This window comes from Dromaius novaehollandiae, chromosome 4 (genome assembly GCF_036370855.1).
Source record: "Dromaius novaehollandiae isolate bDroNov1 chromosome 4, bDroNov1.hap1, whole genome shotgun sequence".
In the NCBI taxonomy this organism is placed as follows: domain Eukaryota; kingdom Metazoa; phylum Chordata; class Aves; order Casuariiformes; family Dromaiidae; genus Dromaius; species Dromaius novaehollandiae.
Genome location: NC_088101.1, coordinates 62,474,100 through 62,494,992, shown reverse-complemented (window position 1 = coordinate 62,494,992; position 20,893 = coordinate 62,474,100). Strand labels below are relative to the sequence as shown.

Below are 20,893 nucleotides of genomic sequence, written 5' to 3'. Positions count from 1 at the left end.
CCTGAATAAAACTGCAGAATTAGGTCCTGGAGGTGCTCCTAAATGCAATAGCAGCCCACATAAACCTCTCAGATTCCTGGAGAGCAGCAGCCCCATGACCCACTGCTGCTGGGACATGGTGGTGTGTGGTTGCTGGCGAGGCAGGCTGTGAAGTAAGCTGAGTTTGGTGAAGTTGGGGGTAGGTTGCCTTTTGGGGGCTGCCATAAAAGCAGCCTTCTCATAGAGCCGTAAAGGTGGCCAAGGGCATAGTGGTCCTTCCCCTTTTATTCTTTAATCTCAGGTTTCTCTGGTTCATGGGCAGTTGGGGGTTGTCCTGATAACCTTAACCGTTGCTAGACAAAGTTTTGGTTTTATTTTAGCAAACACTAATTGTCACTCTGTAATGAAAGTCAACACAGAGGATTTCCCTGGGGCGGGGGGTGGGTTCAGTTTCCCCATGTACAATTATGTGCTTCCATTTACGCCCAGAAGAAGGTGTTAGGTCCAAAAATTTAGGCAGACGGGGGGACACAAGCCTCCGCGCGGCTGCACCACACGCCAAGGTGAGGAAACGATGCTGGGAGCGGGTGGCAGCCCGACCCCCCGTGGGCCATGCCCCTACGCCTGCGCTTGTGCTGGCAGGAGGGACGGGAGGTGGTGGGACTGGTTCTTTGGGCAGCACTGCTCGCTTCCAGCATTTGCAGAAGCACTGGTGTTGGGGAAGTTCCTGGGAAAAGAAGGGAAAGATTTCTTTTAAAGACTTCTGAATCTAGTTTTATAGCATAGCTCCTGCTCTGGAGAAGCCGCTGAGATTTCACAGGAGGTGGATGAGGGCCCTTTTAGTAACACCAGGGAGCTCACTGAACCATCTACAGGGATCAGAGGGTAGAAAAACAAACTGTTACTTTTTAAAAGCATGGATACAGCTAGTGAATTTTAGTGCTCCAGATCCCGTGAGGCCGCAGGGGCTGGAGGACACCAGGGCAGAGACACAGCGCAGCGGCACCGACTCTGGGAGCCGCGAGAGCCCTCAGGGGCCAGCCGGAGCCGAGGGGCGGCTGCTGGCCACTGCCTGGCGCTAGTGAGGACATCCAGCCGCACGAGCCACCAACATCCCCATTGGGCTTTGCCCGTAAAAAATTCCCAGCCATTTACATTCTCACCATTTCCCTCGCGGGCCTTTGGGCAACAGGGAGCATCGTGGGGTTTTGTGGTATATGTTTGCAAGAGGGAGGATGAAGACCACCAAATTTCTGTTTACAAGAGTCTGAAATTTGACTTGCAGAATCCAGGTATGAAAATGACCACGGTTAGCATAGGTAACCTTCACCTCCTCTCTTCCAGCAGCTGCCCTGCACCTTAGCAGGTTAGGGCAAATGAGAACACTAAGAGGAAAGAACTCCCCCAGCTAATAGGCATCATCTCTGGTCATGGCATAATCTTATCTATTTTAGTTATTAATGTCTTATTGAAAACAAGACAATATCCACCACTTGGAAATCATTTATAAGAAGAGGTTGTCAGATATGGGAAATGATGTAGTTTTCTCCAGGAAGAAAGATTTATTCTTCTGCTTCCCAGTAATATGAAGGAAAAATTCTGACTAGAGGGGACTGAGTGAGTTGCAGGGGCGTATTTACTACCTCCATTAATTTCTGTGTCTTTTACAGTATGTTTTATTACACATTAGCAGCTGACATGTTACAGAATACTGATTCATTGTCAGGATTACAAAATGCAGCTGTTTATGATTTAAGCAGCATCTGAACTGCCATTGTTCAGCCAATGGACAGAAAAGGCGTCGTTATTTAGGAACTCTGTAAGCGTTCAATAGACTTTTTTATCAGTGCTACGCTGCCAGAATAGGTGGGACTGGACTTTATTTAAACAGTAAAGAGATGTGTCCGGGTTAGGAGTTATCCTGATGCCCCAGGCAGAGTCGTCTGCTCTCTCGCTGGAGCCGAGCGCGGCGGTGTGGAAAATCCATATATAGGTAAGCCCTAAAGCTACAGCTATACCGAGCCACTTCCCTAGCGCAGAAATACCAGTATAGCAGAAAGTGCTCTCGCTCTGAACTTTGCAGCCCTGTGGTAAAACCACCCACCGTAACCAAACGAGCCCGAGGAGCGAAAGTGCGCTCTGGCCTCGCCGGCTGCACCTGCGCGGGGGCCCACTGCCAGCGCAGGGTCTGCGGCAGCCACCACCCCGCCGCCTGCCACGGCCGCTCTGGGTCACCCTGCAGCGCAGAGCTGGCCTAATTAAACCTGAAAGTGCTCAGGGACTGTGTTAACGGGCAGCAGTAACAAAACCCCACTGCAAGGTGATTTTTTACAGGGCTACGCTTCTGCTATAAAACACGTGTCTCTCAAAGAAAAACCTCGGAGCACTGATGACCTAACTTGACAAGACAAAACAGGCCAGGCGTCTGTGACTGCAAGGACCATAATAACGGAAATGTTTAGGAATGAGAAGAATGGTCTGAATGGCTGTAATTATTAAAGACATTAGCAAAATTGCTCTTTCCCTTCCTTATGCCAGAAAATGCCTCTGCACTGACCGAGGATCTGCTGCTCAGTTTGAAAGAGCGAGAGGCAGGGACGGCCCACGGCGGGCAACCCACCTTGTCGGGGGGAGGAAAGGCTCTGGCCAAAGGACTGTGTGCTGGGCGGCACTTGGGAGCAGACGCTGGCATGCTTTAGTTACTGTGAGAGGTGCAGCTGATGGGAACCACTGTCCTCAATTATTGGACATAAATAAAGTCCAGCATGCATCTGAAATGTTAGCTGTTTGCAAGGAAGCATCTGCAATTAAACAGGAAATTGCAGCTTGTCAGCGGGTTAACCAGGTGACAGATGACTAATTCCTCAGTGATACTCCCTTTTTTGAAAAAGCAGTTAAAATCTGCTCGGGAACTTTAAAAGGTCAGTGACTCTTTAGCCTTTACCCTTTTCAGCAACATCCATGGTGAACTTTCAGAGGAAACACGTTTAGTGGGAAAAATACAAATGGGTTGCATTTTAAAGGTAAGCGGTTTAGCAGCTACGCAGAGAGCTGCCGCAGTCGCTGCGCAGCTTAACATGGCTGGAACCTGCCCTTGCCGCAGCCGTGTGCTATCAGCAGAGCACCACTGGAGGTAAGCAGAGACTTGCATTTGAAGCCATTTCCCGTCCTGCTGCATTACTGGAGGCTATTCCAAAAGCAGGAGGATGGCATTTTTGTGCAGTTTGTCCCAGTTTTACCCAATTTGATTCAGTACAACATGATTTAGCACAGAATCAATGAATATGAAAATGTAATATATTGTGATCTAAGTACACAATTTCATGCAGCAACAACCAGGTTGCCACCTGTCTGTCACCTGTCAAAATGCTTAGACTTCCACGTCACCCTTAAGGTCTGAACACCTCACATATATTAAATAAAAAAAAATATTTTCTCTCTGTAGAAGAAATTATTTGTTTCTTTATGCTTAGAGGTGCATGTGAAGAGCTGATTGAAATTTTTTTGGTGTATAAATTATCTGAATGAATCTAATTTGCTCTTGGTGCCACATCATCATCTTTGACATGAAGAGTGTTACATCAGGGATTTAATTTGACTCTCACGTATGTTTCAAGGTATTAAATCAGTGGTATGTACAAAATAGTGCATTCCAGAAACAACAAATAAAACAATTGGGAGGTGATGATTCCCTTGATTTGTGCTTTGGCTTTTGTGTCTTGAAGAAAAATCTTTTTCAGAGGATGTGCCACAAGACTGAAGAGCAGTAAGGCTATGCTGAGGCTTTAGAATGCTTTTGTGTCATTACAATGGCAATTCTTTGGGAATTCTCAGTTCTTTGGGGAACAATTTTTGTTAAAAAAGAAACCTAAGTGGATTAAAACTGCCTTGCATATGGCTTGCTAAGCATATTGATGATGCCAACAAAGGAAAAGTCCTTTCCTTATGTAATCACGCAGATACGCCATTTCAGAGAGGAAAAAAATGCATTACTTTGAATTCTCACATTTACACCTGAAAAGGCCATATGATACAGTTGAAAAGGTTACTTTGGTCTGTTATTGATCTCCTTAGCAGATTAAACAGAATGCTAAAAAGCAACTGTTAAGTACATATGATGGTTGCTGTGCATGTCCGTAGCGCAGAAGAACACTTGCAACCCAGAGCAAGGGGAGAATTAACGTTCTGGCTTGTACAAGCAAGAGGAGGCCAGACTGTAGCTAATGAGACACATGTGGCTTACACTGTAGTTAGACATGACCCACAAGGGCCCACCTAGGTGCCAGCTATCCTGCACGCCAGCTCAGGGTACTCTGCTCCTTGTGTCACTCCTTGCACTTTCACAGCCAGCTCAACCAGGTGTGTTCTCATCTTACGCTTCATTTCAAAAGCAGTTCACGCTCAGTAACAGGTTGGCCATTCCTGTCCTAGAGACAACTCTGACTTCACACCATCTCTTGCCGTGAATCATTTCCCCATGAATTTAACAATGGTCTAAGTGTCATGTGTCATGCTTCCTACCATGAGGGTCTCTGTGGAACTGGAAGGCAGTAAATTTTAAACTAATGAAGAGAAGTTACCTATCATGAAACTTACTGTTGCAAGACACACCTGAGGAACAGAGCCTCCAAAATGACTGACTGCCCATTTCTAACAAAGATATTCAGTTGTATTCAGAACATATTCAGCTTCAAGAAGGCAACAAGACTATAAACTGCCAGGTTTAAGACATAAGACAGTCTCTTGTACTGTTCAATTTGGTGATTGCTGTGATTGGTGTATTAGGTGATTAGGAGGACAGGTAACTTTGGAACAAGGCTATTCCATAATTACTTCCTCTTACACTGTGCTTTAGTAAAATGGATGGGTCACTAACCAGGTTCTCTTTGGCATATTCTGTGTCCATATGAAATATAACCATAATCATAGGAAATAGCTACAGGATGAGGCTACTAACCTCAAGGGAACTCCCCAGCAGATGGGTGACAGTAGACTTAGGCACCCCGTGGCGCTGTGGCATGGGCCCGAGTACTGGTGAGTACAGATCAGCTAAGCTACGGTGTGCACAGGACAGCTGCTTCTGTTTTGTGCCAAAATGCCCAACCTGTCTGCAGCTTTGAGATCTTAATTGAAGAAGGGACTTCATAGGTCACAGAGAAACAACAGAACAAATTATCAAGGGAACCTGAATCATTACAACCTCCAACAACAACCAAAGCTGATAAAGGGCATTTTACAAAAGGTTCCTCCCTGAGTACACTATGATCATGTTTCACCAAGAGCAACCAACCTACCTCAAGTGGCCAAAGGTCATCATGTCAAAGTGAACAAAGTCCAGTACTAACTAATGGTTAAATCCTAAAGCCACTTCGCCTTACCACGAATAGTCCAGAAGTATAGCTTCTGTTAAATGCAAAACTCACAGATAAACTGTTCTAAGGATTTAAACTTGGAAGGGGAGGGAATGCATTTCTATACAGAAGACCAGCGGTATTTGCCACTGTAACAGAATAAACAGGCAATAAATAGACCTCATGTTGTCTTTTACTAGGAATTATTTTCCCCATTTGAATATGATTCCTCACACTTGCACACTCTTCCTTTTTTTGATCAATGCTTGGTATTCTTAGCCCGGTTTCCTAAAAATAACCCCACACCCCAAACCCTCTAGGCTTATGAAATCATGCTGTGCCAGCCAGCCCCCAACCTCCCCCGTTCACAACTCCTGAATCTGCCAGCCAGTTGCAGCCAAGCATCACTCAAGTGGAGAGATGTCTCAAAGAGTTTAAGTTCATATAGCTTCACGAAAATTAGGGCTAAACAGGGGAGATGGCTTAAATTTGTATCCAATTGAGGGAGAGGCAGTTATAAGTCAGCTTTTCCCCCACCCCACGGGACACAATGACGCATAGCTCCGAACAGCCCCGAACCTGCTCAGCCAAGCAGGAAGAGGACGCAGAAAGCAGCAAGGGAGAAAGGCAGAAGCTGGGGGCATGGGAGCAGTTGGAAATACATAATAGAGCTGTAACTATTATGCATTCCTACTGCAATACTGTAGAAAACCAGGCTTAATAAGTTCTGCTATTCACGGATCATCCGGTTATAATGATGTTAAATCCTGCAGTCCTTGTCTGTCAAATTCACACTGAGATAAGTAGGAACTAAGCATGTTCAAGAGTCTTTGAAAACTGTGTAAGTGCTTAGGTATTGGCTTGGGGAAGTCTGACTTTAAATACACGTATCTTGAAATTGCAACAGGTACAAACCAAAAACTCCCATCTATCAGACACAAACTTTAATTATTACATGGCCCAACTGCTAGAAATCTTATGACAAAATTATGCAAAAATGGTAAACAATTACATTCTAATTCTGTGTAAAAATCAAATTTCCTAGACTATACTACACTTCCATTTAATTAGACCATGTAACTTTTAAAAATTAACCTAGACCGTAAAAAATGTCCTTCTTTCTTCAGAAACACTATATTTAGGCTTCATTGAATTTGCTATGGTTACAGATATAAAGTTACTGCAATGTCACAGAAGTAATGAAAACATTTAAAGGTGTGTCCTGCAGCAGAGAGATCAGAAAAAATAGGATTTTGCACTCTTGGAATGGGAAGCTGTGTATGAAAAATCCTGGCTGCTGCTTTTGCTTTTTTCAGTTCATTAGTAGAAGCATTGGCTCCAGAGAGAGCTGCTTTCCTTCCTTCCCTTCTTTTCTAGGAAGAGCACAATGCACAGAAAGAACATAATGGTTTGAAGGATAAATTGTTTTTCTCTTATCTTTTTCCATCTTTCAGCTGCTCTTTATAACAGTGGTTAATTTTAAGGCAATAGTAACAAAGAAGACATATTCAGAAAGAACTGACCTTCTAATAAAGCAAGAAAGAAACATCCAGGATAGGCTGAAATCTGGAGCCAATGATGTCCTTTAATGAGGATGGTATAATGGAACAATCTGTCTAGCTGTCTACCGATGGTTTGGAAACCCCTGAAAGCTAATGTACTAAAAAAGCTATTGTGCATTTATTTCAGCAAAGGGAAAGATCAGGTTTTTTATTATCTCATTATGGGTGTTTGTTTCTAATGTTCTTATACTCAAAAGCAGTGGGAGCACCAAAACAATGTATTGTTTAATATCAAACAGTGTTCTTGTTTCTCACCAGAACAGGGAAGCCAACATTTGCTCGACTGTACAGTCAGAATGAATACACTACAACTATAAATTTAGACTTGACTTATCAAAGAAAATAAGGAACTGTATGAAAGCAGGGAAAAAACATAATAGGAGAAAAGAGAACCCATCACTATCTGTCAAGAGTTTCTCTAACTAGCCTGTCAAGTTGAGAGCACAATGTTTTACAAATCCAAGTATGAGTTTTTAACTCAAAGAGAGAAAGTGTCATCTAGTGATTCTGGTTTGGGGAATATAAATATGTTTCATTAATCTGGCAGTCACATACAGGACCCTCAGCTGAAGTAGCCAGAGCACAGGCTGCCGAGTGGGAGTCTCGCATCTCAGATGAGCTTTCTGCAGTCCTGGCTGCTTTGGAGTAGTTCTTTCTCTTGGTTTGGACCAGAAATTATATCCTGGACATGATAACTTAATTGAAGCTGTGATGTCCTTTTGAACACTTTTGGCTTCAGTCATGTGTATTTTCCACCAAATGTGTGTTTTGTTTAAAAACAAAATCTCAGTCAGCCGTAATATAAACACCTGTTTTGTGCTTGTCTCTTGTGGAGGAGCTGCAAATAACCTCTCCTGAAAGAGGATCACATTTTTTTATAGAAGGAAAACAGGAGAGAGAGCTGCAGCAGGGGAGTCCCACACAGAGCCCTGGAACAGCGCTGAGCTTGAGGCAGCCTGGGGGCATCTCCACTCCTAGCGTAGGGCATGTTCGAGCTACCTGGACCAGGCCAATTAGACTTAGTGAACCCTGCAGTTTAATCAAGCCTCATTGGGTCCACGTGAAAGAAGGGCTAGACTGCTACCTGTGCTGCAACTCTATTCAGCCTGGAGAAGGAGCACAGAGGAGGGTGCATGTACCCTTCCCATTACCCCACTCGGGCAAAAGCCCTGGGCTTTGATCCCTGGAGCAGCTCGAAGCAGCCTCGTGTGCTCTGCATACATCTGTGCTGTGTGATAGCTCCATTCTCCAGCTCATCCTCTGTCCTGCTGGGCCTCCATGCTGCACAAGTGTTTGCTTGCTTCTGGGGCCTCTTTTGGACAGAACCAACCAGTTCTTCCTGAAACAAAGCCCAAATGTGGCTCCAGGGCCAGACAAAATGGACCAGCCTGAATCAGGTTTGGCTGCCTTGTCAGATGCGGCAGTCTCCCAATAGCACCCCTGCACTGCACCTGCAAGTACCCCAACATGCCTTCACGCTGCACCCAAACACACACCCTCAGCTTCATGACACCACTCTGCTAGTCTTCAGAGGCTGAGAGCAATAGAAAAGCACATGAAAAATGATGATTACATCTTAGGACTAAGAGGGTCATCACAGAGGCTAGAGAAGACCCAGGACAAGCATCACAGTCTGCTCTGGCCCACAAATAACACAGCACAGTCAGTACGTGTAAGTGAAAACTGCTGGTTACAAAAGATATTCTAACAACAAATAATGTCCACTAAGCTGAATAAACTTGGAAATTTGAGGTGCAAGGCACACATGTTTGGCTTCCATATCTCCAAAAGACCTAGTGTGATTCTACTGAAACATGCCAGGAAAATGCTACCCTAGGCTGAGGTGAGAAAAAAACTTGCTTTCATTCTGATTACTTGGAATAGTTGTCTGAAGCTTAGGAATATAGCAAAAAGGTTGTTCAGTTCTAAATGTGAAGAAATCGACCCAGCAAAGGCAAGAAAAATCATGGAGAAGCACTTGACCCAAGACTGCCTGCCTCCCCTCACATGGACATTTGCAGCACAAGTGGTTAAACAAAAACCCAAGCAAATGAAAATGAAGCCTTATCACAGGAAGAGACACGCAACCAGAGCGGTGAGAGATACTCCGTGGCACAGCCTGCTGCTGGGAGTGTCAAATCACTGCACAACGCGAATGAAATACTAGGCTGTTATACCCAGCTCACGCAGAAAACATCCTGCTGGTAGCGAGTGAATGGGAAAGTCATCTTTCACAGTCAGATTTTAACAAGGGAGTTATGCTTTGGAGATGATAGGCTGTACGAAAGAAACAGGCTATTTTTAAAAGTCAAGCCAAATGCTCTGGGGTAGCTGGAAGAGAACTGCCTAAAAAGTAGCCGACAGCACAGCTGTGTTTATGGGAACCTGGTCTATTCAACCACAGCATAGTTGGCTCATAGATTTTGAGCGCAAGTAATGATTTAATATCTTGACCCAAGCAAGAACTGGAACACCCCGAGAAAAGGTTTTGGCAAGGTTATATTTAATGAGTCAGAGTGTCCTGCTATCTGATCATGTTTGACATGTTTGGAGTTATTTTAACTGCAATATAATAAGATGAGAAACTGTAAAGTTTTGATGCTTCCCCTTCAGTACTAATGCATTCAACTTAGGCAATGTTTTTGCACTAAGATTTGTCTCCCTCAGAAAGGCACAATTCCTGCTTCTCTGCTGAACCTATTTGGTAACAGACTCGTCCCCTCGTCCCCCCTTATGACTCAGATACAGAGCCACCCATAGAAAGGAGCTTTCCCATGAAAGCGAATCCTCGACACCAAGGGGAAACCGGCAGCTTCGCCTTGCCCAGTTCCTGTGGGTTGCATCTGCCTCGGGGCAGCTGCAGTCACACGTGGGTCTGCAGGTCTCCTGCCATTTTCTGCTGGTTTTCCTTTCTTCTAGGCCCAGGGACGGGTGTGTGTGTGTGTGTGTGTGTGTGTGTGTGTGTGCGCGTGCGCGCGTGCGTCGCATCTTCCTGGTATTTGTGTCTGTTCTTTTTTACATGAGCAACCAGAGGAATAAACAAGAAATCAAGCACACTCATGAATCCAAAATTAATTCTGTTGCAAAGCTGACTCAAACAGACGATCCAGTCTGGTACATTTGTTTTGATGAAGATTTTCTTAAAAAAACTCCCAGCCTCCATACTCAACCCCAGATTAATTTACTAAAACCCCCAAATATTTAGCCGTATCCATCTCTTCCTGACAGACCTGACTGGAAACGTACGCTCACTATAAATTAGCTAATGAATATAAAATGCTACTCCTTAAATATTTTTATAGACAAATAGAAAAAGCTATTGTACATAAAAATACCACCAGTGTAACATGCTTATCTGAGGTCTCAAAAAGCTGCCCTCATAGCTAAAATATTTAACATTTACAAAGGTGCTTAATTAGAAAAGTTTTTTTTAATGAAAAGAAAGTTAGATGTGGAATGGCCAAATGCCAGTTGTGAAGCTATATGCGAAAGCTCACTTCTGTCAGAAACTGCTATAATCTCTAATATCAAAGCTCCACCTGCAGTTATCAGACTATTTAGCATTAACTGTCCTACAGACTCAAGGTGGTCCCCTGCATTAAAGGGGAAAAGCAAAGGGAGGTTGCATTCATTCAGTTGTTTGCAAACCTGTTTATCCAACACATAACAAAGCAGAAGCCCCCTTCACAAACTTACAGATCTTGCATGTTAACAGTCTGAAAGACACAGACAGAGATACTTTCATTTTTTTCACTTTCTTTAAAAAAGGCTTGCCTGCTGTCTTAGCATAGAAACTATTGTATAAGCTAAAATAATCCTTTTTTAAAAATCCATTTTTTACAAATGATTGGACTTCACTCACAAAAAATATAATATTAATGTAAGTAATTTATGTAATTACAGCTCTGTAAAACCTGAATTTAAACAAAACAGCAAACTCTCTTGAACCCAGTTGGACAAGCAGACAAATAAAGGAGCAGACGCAGATCCGATCTCCTGTAGTTTGGCACACTCACACAATTCTACACTTAAAATTCTGTAAAAATATGACTCCTTCAAAAAATCTTTTTTTTTTTTCTAAATGTATCTCCAGTATATTCAAGAACAAAGCTATCCAGCCTCAAAGTTCAGCACTATGATAAACTTAAATGCCAGTTAATAACTTGGCAAGCGAGCAATCATGGACTCTGGACAAAGAGTCTAGCAAGGCTGTGGGAGATTCTCACATACCCTGGGGAGAGCTGCAGTCCTCTGAAACACTCTTACAGGTGTGTTAACACAGTGCTGCTTCAGTTCATCAGGAGGGATTTTAATAGGTCTCCCCACCTCCAAAAGGGAAAGAAGGGAAATCTCATGAACATGTGAGTTCGGAGTATTGCTAATGTCCACAAGAAATTATCAGATTTGCATATCAGACATTTTGACCAAGAGCAGTAATTTTGGGTACTTCTTTTGAGAGAATTTCTACTTACTTTCTTCTTTTTAACCTAATTCTTTAGTTTTCCATAAAACAATTCTCTAGCTAGACTCCAAAATGACCAAGGTGTCTAGGCAAGTGAAAGCACTTTAAATCACATCTGTATTAACACAATTACAACGTGTTTAAAGTTATATATGTGCTGGCTGGGGTGCACCCTACACACCTCTCACACGATGTGGATGCAGGTCACAGTAACCTCTCTGCCATTACAGTTAATGCACAGGAGAGCTCTCGCTAGGCTTTTATGCTGCCTTGAAGACACTCCCAAGTAATTCAAGGATTTATTTATTGAAACTTCCTTGTATGAAATGCAAATGAAGAGCAGAGCTGAGCCTACAGTATTAAATAGGCAGAAATTGAAGACATAGAGTTTGCATTTTTTCTTTCCTTAACCGGATTTCATTGCAATGCTTTCCCTCTGTTCTTCCAGAGTGGAGAGATGTCACTGGTTTAAGAGAATGGATGTCACAGGTTTAAGAGAAGGCTCTCCAGGTATCCTGCTTCTGCTTACAAAAAGCTGCTTACCGTTCTATTTGTCTTTTTCTTCAGGTGATCAAAGAGAAACAAAGTCTGCATCCAAAAAAGTCTTCTACCTCTGTGCAGAAAGCAGTCACTTTGAAAAGTGCACAAATGCGTGTATTTGCGATGTATACATTACTGTGGTTATTGATAGCTATAGTATTTGTATCCAACATCAGCATTAACTCACCAGCCATTTAAACAAAAATAGTTTGCAGCAGAAAATAGATTACTACCTCGAGTGAAAAAAACTTAGCATATAGAACAGTACCATCTCAAACAACCATGCACGGCTCTAATTTCAACATGGGCTGTCTGTAATTATGGTGGTAGTACAGAATCACAACGGTGGTATTTACCCCTAGCTGATCGGAAATAGAGTCCTCTATTCAGTCTCATGGGAAAATACATGTATATACTACTTACACTGGAAAGGAGAAGAACATTTCCCCAATTAGGTATATTTTTTTCACTTGTTCTCATTAATTAAGCTGCTATATTCCCAGCAGAGAGCCACTGACAATATTTCTTTGCAATCCACAAGTACAGTACTGAGGCTTCTTTCTCTGTAACTTTATGCATTGACTTTCTTTTACTATTTTGGCTGAGAGAAGCGTTGAACTTCTTTAAAAACCGCCTAGCTGGGTTTTGGAGTTTCACAACCATAGTCACACCTCTACTCACTCCCCCATACAGAACAGAAAAGAATGAGGCCAGGAGCTCCCACCGCTGATCTCCAGCTTCCCAGGATGGCTTTTCCTCTCATGGGCCTTTATTCGCAGGGGCAAAGGTCTTGCTGAGGGGAGGATAGGAAAAATGTTTGAAAGAATATCCAGTACAAAATGGACCAGGAGAATCGCCTTTGATTTTAGTCAAAGGTGAGAGCCCATGAAGGCTTTGCGGAAAAGGAATTTAGCCCACTGAGCCTGTTGAAATAATTTTCTGTTGGAGTTACTAACCATTTCTTTTATCTCCAGATGGTAAAAAACAGGGAGCATACTGCCTATGAGTCTCTGGAAGGCCTTCCCCCTCAAGTGTAATACATCTTATATTTTGGTATACAGAGGATATTACAGGATACTGAACCTAAAGATCTTCTGGAAGTTGAAAGATGAAGGAAAGGGAGAAACCAAGAAGACACTGTTGTTTAAGCCCTTTATATTGCTCCTCAGCACTGTTGTCTTGGATTTCCATCTGGATGCTGCTGTCCTAATACCGGGTGTGATAAGCTTTCAACGCAAGCAACACTTTTCGCCTTTCAGATAGTTTGCCTCTCTTGCTGCTTTCTAATTTCCCTTTATCTACCACTCTTGTCATTTGCGTCTATGATTTTGCTGCTTTCTGTGGTATTTCTGCACAGGGTTGTCTTGAGACACTGGGTGCCTAAAGGCCTATTGCTAAGCATAGCCTGGTGAAGCCCCACTGGTATGTGGTAAGTAAAAGCAAAGTAGTTCCTAAGAATAACATCAGCAGGAACAAATGCTATGCCAGGTATCAAGATTTTAGCTATCAGTCCTACTAATTGACAACAACAGACTGAGTAATTCCACTAAATTCAACCTGAGGTTGACTATCCACGTCAATAACTCTCCAATGTCAAGTCCTTAGTCTCATTTTTGTTTAGAAAGTCATCTGCCTATGCAGAACTAACTACAGATGTGATCTGAGCATATCTGAGAGCAGTTGAAGTAGAAGAGCATCATGACTGAGTGGCTGCTCTGAGTATTGCTTGTGGAAACGTTAACAAAAATGCCACAAACCAGGTTAGAAAAAGCTGCTTCTACACGACAGAATGTTTACCTAGCAATTTTGGCTTTAAAGTGTATGCAATTTTTCATGTAAAAGTATTCAGTTCAGTAAAACTTAGTATGATCCCAGCTGACAGTCTTTCTAAGGGCTGTACTTGGAGGAAAGAAGATATGCACTTTTACTGGAGTCAGTTATGAAAATACATCACTGCAGTATTTGTCTGTTAATATCTTTGCAGGAGGTGGGAAGGACTGGAACAAGGAACAGTTCTTCAGAAAGGAGGAAAAGACAGTAGAGGCTTCACATGTGCAGAATATGATTTCCTTCACTGAAATGTACATTAGATACAAGAGAGGCAATCTGAGGAACTCTCAAATGTGATTCATTCCAAACCTGAAAGTTTAATGGCACTGCAACTTTTGCACAGTGTCTTTTCCTTTCGTTCTCATACCCTGGGAGCTGCAGCAAAACTCTCTGAAGAGCAGTAAGTTCACATAAGTCAGGATATTGTAGTATGAGAAGTAAAACCTCATTTATTTAGCCATTTTTCAAATCATTTTTGCTAAAATCATTAGTTACTCTACTTTTACCTCGTAGGATCTAAGCAAATTTTCATGACATTATAATATTGTTTCATATTGACAGCTGTTATGAAATGCTGGAAGTGAAGGGAAACTGTGACCAAGCACTGGGAAGGGGAGGGCAGGGCTGACATTCATTTGGATAGATATGTTTAATCATCAACTATTTACTGCACTCTGATCTGAGCAACTGACTTCGGATGAGATCAAAAGTTATTCTGAAAGTTATTACTGAAGGCAACAAATTGCATAAAGAAGCATTCTCAGTGAAAGAGCACATTGCAGAGAAGAAAAACTAAATCAAGATCTATGCATTCATTTCTCATTGACATCATTGGGAACTCATGCATCCAGCACAAAATAATTTTCGTAATTTTGGTAATTAAAATAATTAAAGTTACTTCATTTCACAGAAATTATATTTCATATTCAGTTGCAATTCATGGGTTAACACTGAGCCCATTATTTTAGCAAAATTGAAGAGCTGAGATTTCAATGAGTTGTAAGTACTTATGCTCAGCTGGAAATGTGCAAGGATAAGTTTATATGTCTGTAATCACTGTCTTTTGCTCTTTACCTGATCATTTCATTCACCGCAATGGAAAGAGGAAAGACAGCTTATTGTGACAAAGATAGCTTCTGCAACTGGTGACGAAAAAGTAAATAGTTCCCCTCAGGAAACCATTGCTTCTGTAAAAGGCAAAAATCTCCCAGTAAAATGCACATTTCTGCCACAAGGAAATGAACTAATTAAATGCTAATGTTTTAAATTGCTCACAGAGAAATGTGATGAGCTATGCCAGTCACATGGGCATTATACAAGAGGACAGCGATGGAAAAGCTTTGCTATCATTCACGGAGAGAAAAACACAGAGCCGCATTCCAGCAGAAGAAACACGACGACTTTCAGAGACCGCAGAGAAACTTGCTCTTCTCTCTCAAGCCCAAAGCACTTGCAGTTGCCTATGTAGGCAGTTCTCTAGGTGTCACGTGCCTGCTGCATCAGGTGAAAAAAATAATGATTATAAATGTCTCCACTCAGGGTATGCAAAGAGGTCCAAAGGAAGTGATGACTTTGTTGATACCAACAAAACCAAGACCAAAGCAACCTGTCTTATACAAGTGATTTTTTGTCAACTTCTTTGTTGTGGGGAATTAAGGAAAGTGATTACGACATACAACTTGTGGTGTGATCCCTGCTACACAAACTAGTACAATAAATAAGTGAAGACCACTGGAATGAGTGCTCGAATGCTGAAGGTCCCTGAAGGCATAGCCCAAATGCTACTTTTGGCAGAAGGGAACGAGCTAGAGCAGCCTCCTTCGGGTCTGAGCCCCCTTTCCCCAGCCTGCAGGTAGCAGGGACCGAGGCTGCTCGGTCCGTGGTTGCCTGCTGCATAACCGCAAAGGGGTACGCCAAGCCGGGCAGGCTGCGCGCCAGTGTGCGTGGCTGCCGGGTTGCATCACCAGCTGTGGGAGCCACCACGTTTCTTCAGGGTCTCTTTCCAACCTGGTCACTGCCAGGACTTGCAGTGGTGATGACATTCAAAGCCCTGCAGCCTTGCAGGTGAGAAGATGGCAGAGTTTTGCCATTTCTCTTATTACCCTTCTAAACTTCTGGCTGGGATTTTTTATTTGGCAGTATTGGTCTTTGCCATCCAGCCACTGGTCACCTCTACTGAGGGAGTATCACTCCTTCCCAAAGTATCTACTCCCTTGTTGATATATCCCTTTACTGTGGCTATTTCTGGTTCAAAGACAAATACATTTTTTCTTTCCCATGGAGGGTTATCTCAGTGCCATTTTGGAAAAGTGTCTCTGTAAGATCTCTACAGGATCCATGATATTTTATTTTGCTTAGGTCTAGCAATAATATCTCTGTCACAGGAACTCCCTTTAACGATGAAGAGAGTTTATTTTTAACTAGCAGCTCTGTGAATAGCCCAGCCTGAGCATCATGCTTGGTCTTTTGCATCTCAGATACGCAGAAAAAGATTTTGCAGGCCAAGTTGACCTTCATGATACCTATGCAGCTCTGCTGCTTTCAGCATATCTACACAAATTTAACTGAAACTTGATAAACGGTTCTGCTGAAGATGCAGCACATATGAAATCTGCTCGCTTCATTTTAGTAAATAAGAATATATTATTATTTGCTGAAACAATTTAAATTGCTCATAATTTATAGATTATCAGATCATCTAAAAACATAAATGAAAAAAGTGCCTCAAAAACAGTAACAGTAGAGAAGATCTGCTGAGTAAGACACTTCCATTAGTGCACAGTCAGTTCTCAGATGAAAAACACACTTTGAGAAAACTTGTTCAGACATTTCAGGAAGCAGCTACTGGTATCTGAACAGACAGTTGTGCTGGGGAAAGTCCTTCTTCAGATGAGATGTTTGCAATGAGCACTTCCGTAATTCAGCAATGTGAAAGACAAAGGTAGTTTGAAGGAAGATAAAAGGTTTTCCTGTATCTTTTACAAATTTTAGTTATTCTGCTCCTTTACATGAAGCAAATGTTTCATTCAGTTATCATGCTAACTACGCTGGCCATCTGATACAGAAGGCAATGAGAACACTCATCTACTCTGTATCACTTCCCACTGCCGTGAGCACACCATGCTTTTAAAGGCTGAAGTTTCAGCATGCTCAGGGGCAATGGGGAATGTTAAAAATTTTTCCCTTTAATTTGGCAGTACTGTTGACATTTCAGTAATAATCTCTCAGGCAAAACTAAAACTATTGCAAGAGCAACAACTGTATGAATCGTAATCAAGTCATATGGGCTGCATCTTTTACTCAGCTATCTTTAAATCGTTATGACCCCCTTGCCCTGAAATCTATGTCTATCTAATGATGTTTTACCTTGACTCCTTAATTCAGAGGTGGAAAGGGGTTGGAGCTGCATTGAAACAAGTCCTCTTATTCCTTCCATCTAAGCCACAAAATCTTCCTTACAGTCACCAGCTAGAAACCTGTCTTTGTATGAAAATAGGCAAGATAACATTGTCATCACTGTCCTTTGTTTTAGATTTTAGGGTTTTTTTTTATTTCAGTCTCTGTGAGCTCTGAGATTAGATCTGAAATCTTTAATTACTGCAAAGGAAACTTCCACATCAGTCCAATTTACTGTCCAGTACTGGAATAACCATTCCTGGGAGGAGGATGCAAGAATCACAGATCAGCTATGACACACATGCAAATTACATGTGGGTCCATAGCAATAATGTACTTCACTGCTAAGAATTCACCAAAAGACTGAAGCTATGGTGTGGGCTTTACCAACATCTTTCTGGAATCGTATTTCTTTAAAGCAGGTGCTTGTGGGAATCCAGTTGCTTTGTTCTCCAGTAATTTTTTCCTGCATTTTGCTCTAGGACTTTTAGTACTAAGAACGAAAGCCACAGTTAGCTTAGACTACTTTTAAGAAAGTAAATGTTTTACCACACGTCAACATAACCTAACACCACTGAGCATTTACTAAGCATAAATCCCCTGTAATGTGCAAGCCCAGTAAGCAAACAGATCAAGAAAAGCTATGTCACATCAGAGAGGTATTAAAGCAAGTAGCAAGCATGGCTAAGACCTGACACCGACTCTCTCTTGAGAAGAAGAAACTGGAAGCAACAAATTACAATTTTTTCCCCCCTTTCTAGCATTATATTTTGCATCTCTCTGTGCACACAAAACATACTGTATATAAATGATGATGTCAAGTCATTTCATATTTATCGCACAGAGTGAGCTGTGAAAACTCCCCCTCAGGATTACCTGACAGCCACCTGGGATGTCATAGATGATTTTTGGAGAGTCACCATATGTACTTAGACAAAAACATGTCCAAACCAGCAAGTTACACACAGAGGCTGGTTCCTGCATGAACAAGTCAGCTTCCACAGTGTAACAGAAACTTTCAGTCACTGAGTAAACTTAAAACAATTATTTGAATCTCTCCGGCTTCACCTCTCTGTGGGATATGTGTAGTATCTTACCAGGAGCTTAAATCCTGGTATTTTTTCTGTGCCCACTGTCTTGGAACATAGGTGTTGTAAGGCAAAAATACTGAAAAATTGTTGTCACTTTGCCTGCTTTTGCAAAGGTGGTTCAAAAATCAGCAAGCATTTTTCAGACTGAGTCACTCACCCACCCCTGTAGCAATAACTAGATTACGCGTCTTCATTAGAAACTCTGACTCCTGCTCTTACTCTGCAGTTAGAGCATGAGCAGAAGCCGGCTGGTCTGAATTCTGCTAGAAAACCATGAATGAGACGTCTTCAGGTGTAACTTTCCAGGATTTTTTTTTTTAATGAAGAAACAACAAAAACAAAACAACTAGCAGTTAATCGCTCCACGTTTCGATGGCACCTCGCAGTCAATCACAGTTGACACAAGCAGACCAAGAAGAGCAACGCTAACCCCGCCGCCGACTTTTGGATTTCTGCCGCGCGACCCTTCAGCAAACCTCGCAACCGAGCACCGCTGCTCGGCTGCCCTGCAAACGCACAAAAACCAAAGCTGGAGATGGTACCTGCCAAGTGCGCGGAGGGCTCCTGTGCGTGCTGGCCGGCGCCGGGCTCCCGCAGCTCCCTCCCCCGGGCAGCCGTGCGCCCTTGGTGGCCACGGCCGGCTGCGCATGGTCAATGTTTTACCAAGCCGCTGTCCCACCCTCCGTGCAAACACGGTGCGGAGACCGCAGCGCCGCGGTCACACGGGCGCAGCGTGGCGGCGTGAGCGGGAGGAGAGCGGAAAGGCCCATTTTGACTCCCTCTGCCCTCCACGCAGAAAGCAAAACAAAACACACCAAGGAAAAAAAGGAAATCTGCTAAGAGGGGCACATGGGGAAAGCAGGCTGCGGGAAAAAAGCTACGTAACTAGTGCTATTAATAGATAATTCGTGGCAAGGAAGTCAGGACAACCTTTGTCCATGCTGTTGTGCCTCCGCGCGCAAGCCGAGGCATGCCTGACGGAGAAGGGAGTGGGAGCGGGCAGGGGACGGGAGCACATAAATCTCCAAATAAATCTGCAGTGTAGGAGAACAGTCCTTCAAATGACAGCTAGAAACTTCAAAACCAAAACGACCCCAAAACACCCTTTTGCTGTACTCTGAAAGCCAATGATGAAGGGAAGCGAAAGGAGGAGCCTGAAGGCAAAGATGAGCAGGGCACATGGCAGAGGAGGTCCCCGGCGGGTCACCTCGCAGCGCGCGGCTCCGTCCCCACGTTTCGGCTTCCCAGGGGCTCCTCGAAGTTAAATTTCTACCAGCATTAACCAGAGTTTTCACATTCCCGCCAAGTTAACGATTACAAGCGGAGGGCAGCAGACACAGGCCGGCGTCAGCGTGGACGGGGTGCCGCTGCTGGTCCCCTGAGGAAAGGACGAGGGTCTGGCTGGGAAATGGCTCGGGGGCTGCTTCCCACCTGCGAGACCCATCGCTGACCTGCCTCGTGGACGTGAGCTCCCAGAGGCACAACGGGAAACTAGGCTACCTTGGGGGGCCCATTTTTGTGATCCTGTCCTGGCTGTCGTGGTCTGACAGTCCTGGCTTGAGGAAGACTGATTATTTTTGTCTAATCTGGGTTCTCTGACTTGAGTAGTATGCATTTTAATGGCACGTATTTAAGAAGAAACTCCACTTCATCGATTGCTCTCTCTATCCAGGTTAGCTACAATAACCTGCTGTGTAGGACATGGGGCATTTCCACGTCCAGGGCTCAGGGTTGATTGTTCTGGATTTTGCCCGGCCTCATGTGAGCCACGGCCTTTCCTGCCTCACTCAGCAACGCTGGGCTGATGGACACCAGCTGAGCCTGGTTGGGTTGTGGGGATTGCCTCTGTCTGCTGGGTCCACTGCCGTGTCCTCCCCATGGATGGCTTTTACCGTATAAGATTTACGGCATTAGGACAGGGCCAAATGGATATTTGCCTGGCTAACACTGCCCATTTTATGGTAGTCCTACCTCCAACAAAGCTGCAGTGTCAGGACCCTGAAAACAGGAGGGAGCCAGGACTCCTGAGCGGGTTTGGTTAGCGAGCAGGGCCCCAGGCAGACTGCAGGGACTGATGAGCATCCAGCCACGGCCGCCAAGGAGCTTTGCAGCTGCCCCCAAGCTGCATGCTCAGCCCACCCTGGCACAACGAGCCTGCACGGCTCTGCAAAGCCCCGGCGCTTGCCGTGGGTGCTTTCAGGTGAGGCGTTCACTCCCGCTGCTCCGCATGGGCCTCCCCTGTCCTTTCGCCTGGAAAAGGGGAAGTGGAAGGAGACTCCCTCACACACTTTGCATTTGAGGCCAGCTCAGCAGCCTGGGACACCGGGGAGGACAGGCTCTTGGCATGCATGGAGAAGGCATACGGATTTCCCCACAACTGCTGGATATAATCCTGCTGCCTTAGGACAACCTGCAAGACCTGGCGGTGTCTCTGGCGTATGCCTTACTAATTCCCAGCTGTCAGCTTGTATTCCCTCTAGACAAAAAAACTCACAGCTGCTTTAAAGCATCAGCTCCCAACCTGCAAGGAAGAGTGCTGTCACTAATGCATGGGGGACAGCGAGACCAACCGTCCTCTGCCAGCTTTTCCTTAGACTTGGGGCACGATGCTTGCTAAATCATGTTGGCTTCCCCGTGTCTTGCTTATCCACAATTATAAGCAGAGATAATAACAACCTCCTA

The 20,893-nt window shown here is 43.8% G+C and overlaps 1 protein-coding gene across 5 annotated transcripts in view; it reads right to left on the bottom strand.

The window, feature by feature from the left end:
- RBM47 (RNA binding motif protein 47) overlaps nucleotides 1-20,893 on the bottom strand; it is an 87,348-nt gene that overhangs the window by 30,241 nt on the left and 36,214 nt on the right. The window contains exon 1 of one of the 5 annotated variants that reach the window (XM_026093742.2): nucleotides 18,754-19,616. The exons of 3 other annotated variants lie outside the window; for them this stretch is intronic. In XM_026093742.2, the coding sequence (XP_025949527.2) occupies nucleotides 18,754-18,860 (107 nt within the window). In that variant the 5' untranslated portion in view covers nucleotides 18,861-19,616. Of the gene's footprint in view, nucleotides 1-18,753; nucleotides 19,617-20,893 lie in introns of those variants that run through there. One more of the 5 variants, XM_026093743.2, reaches the window with a different exon arrangement.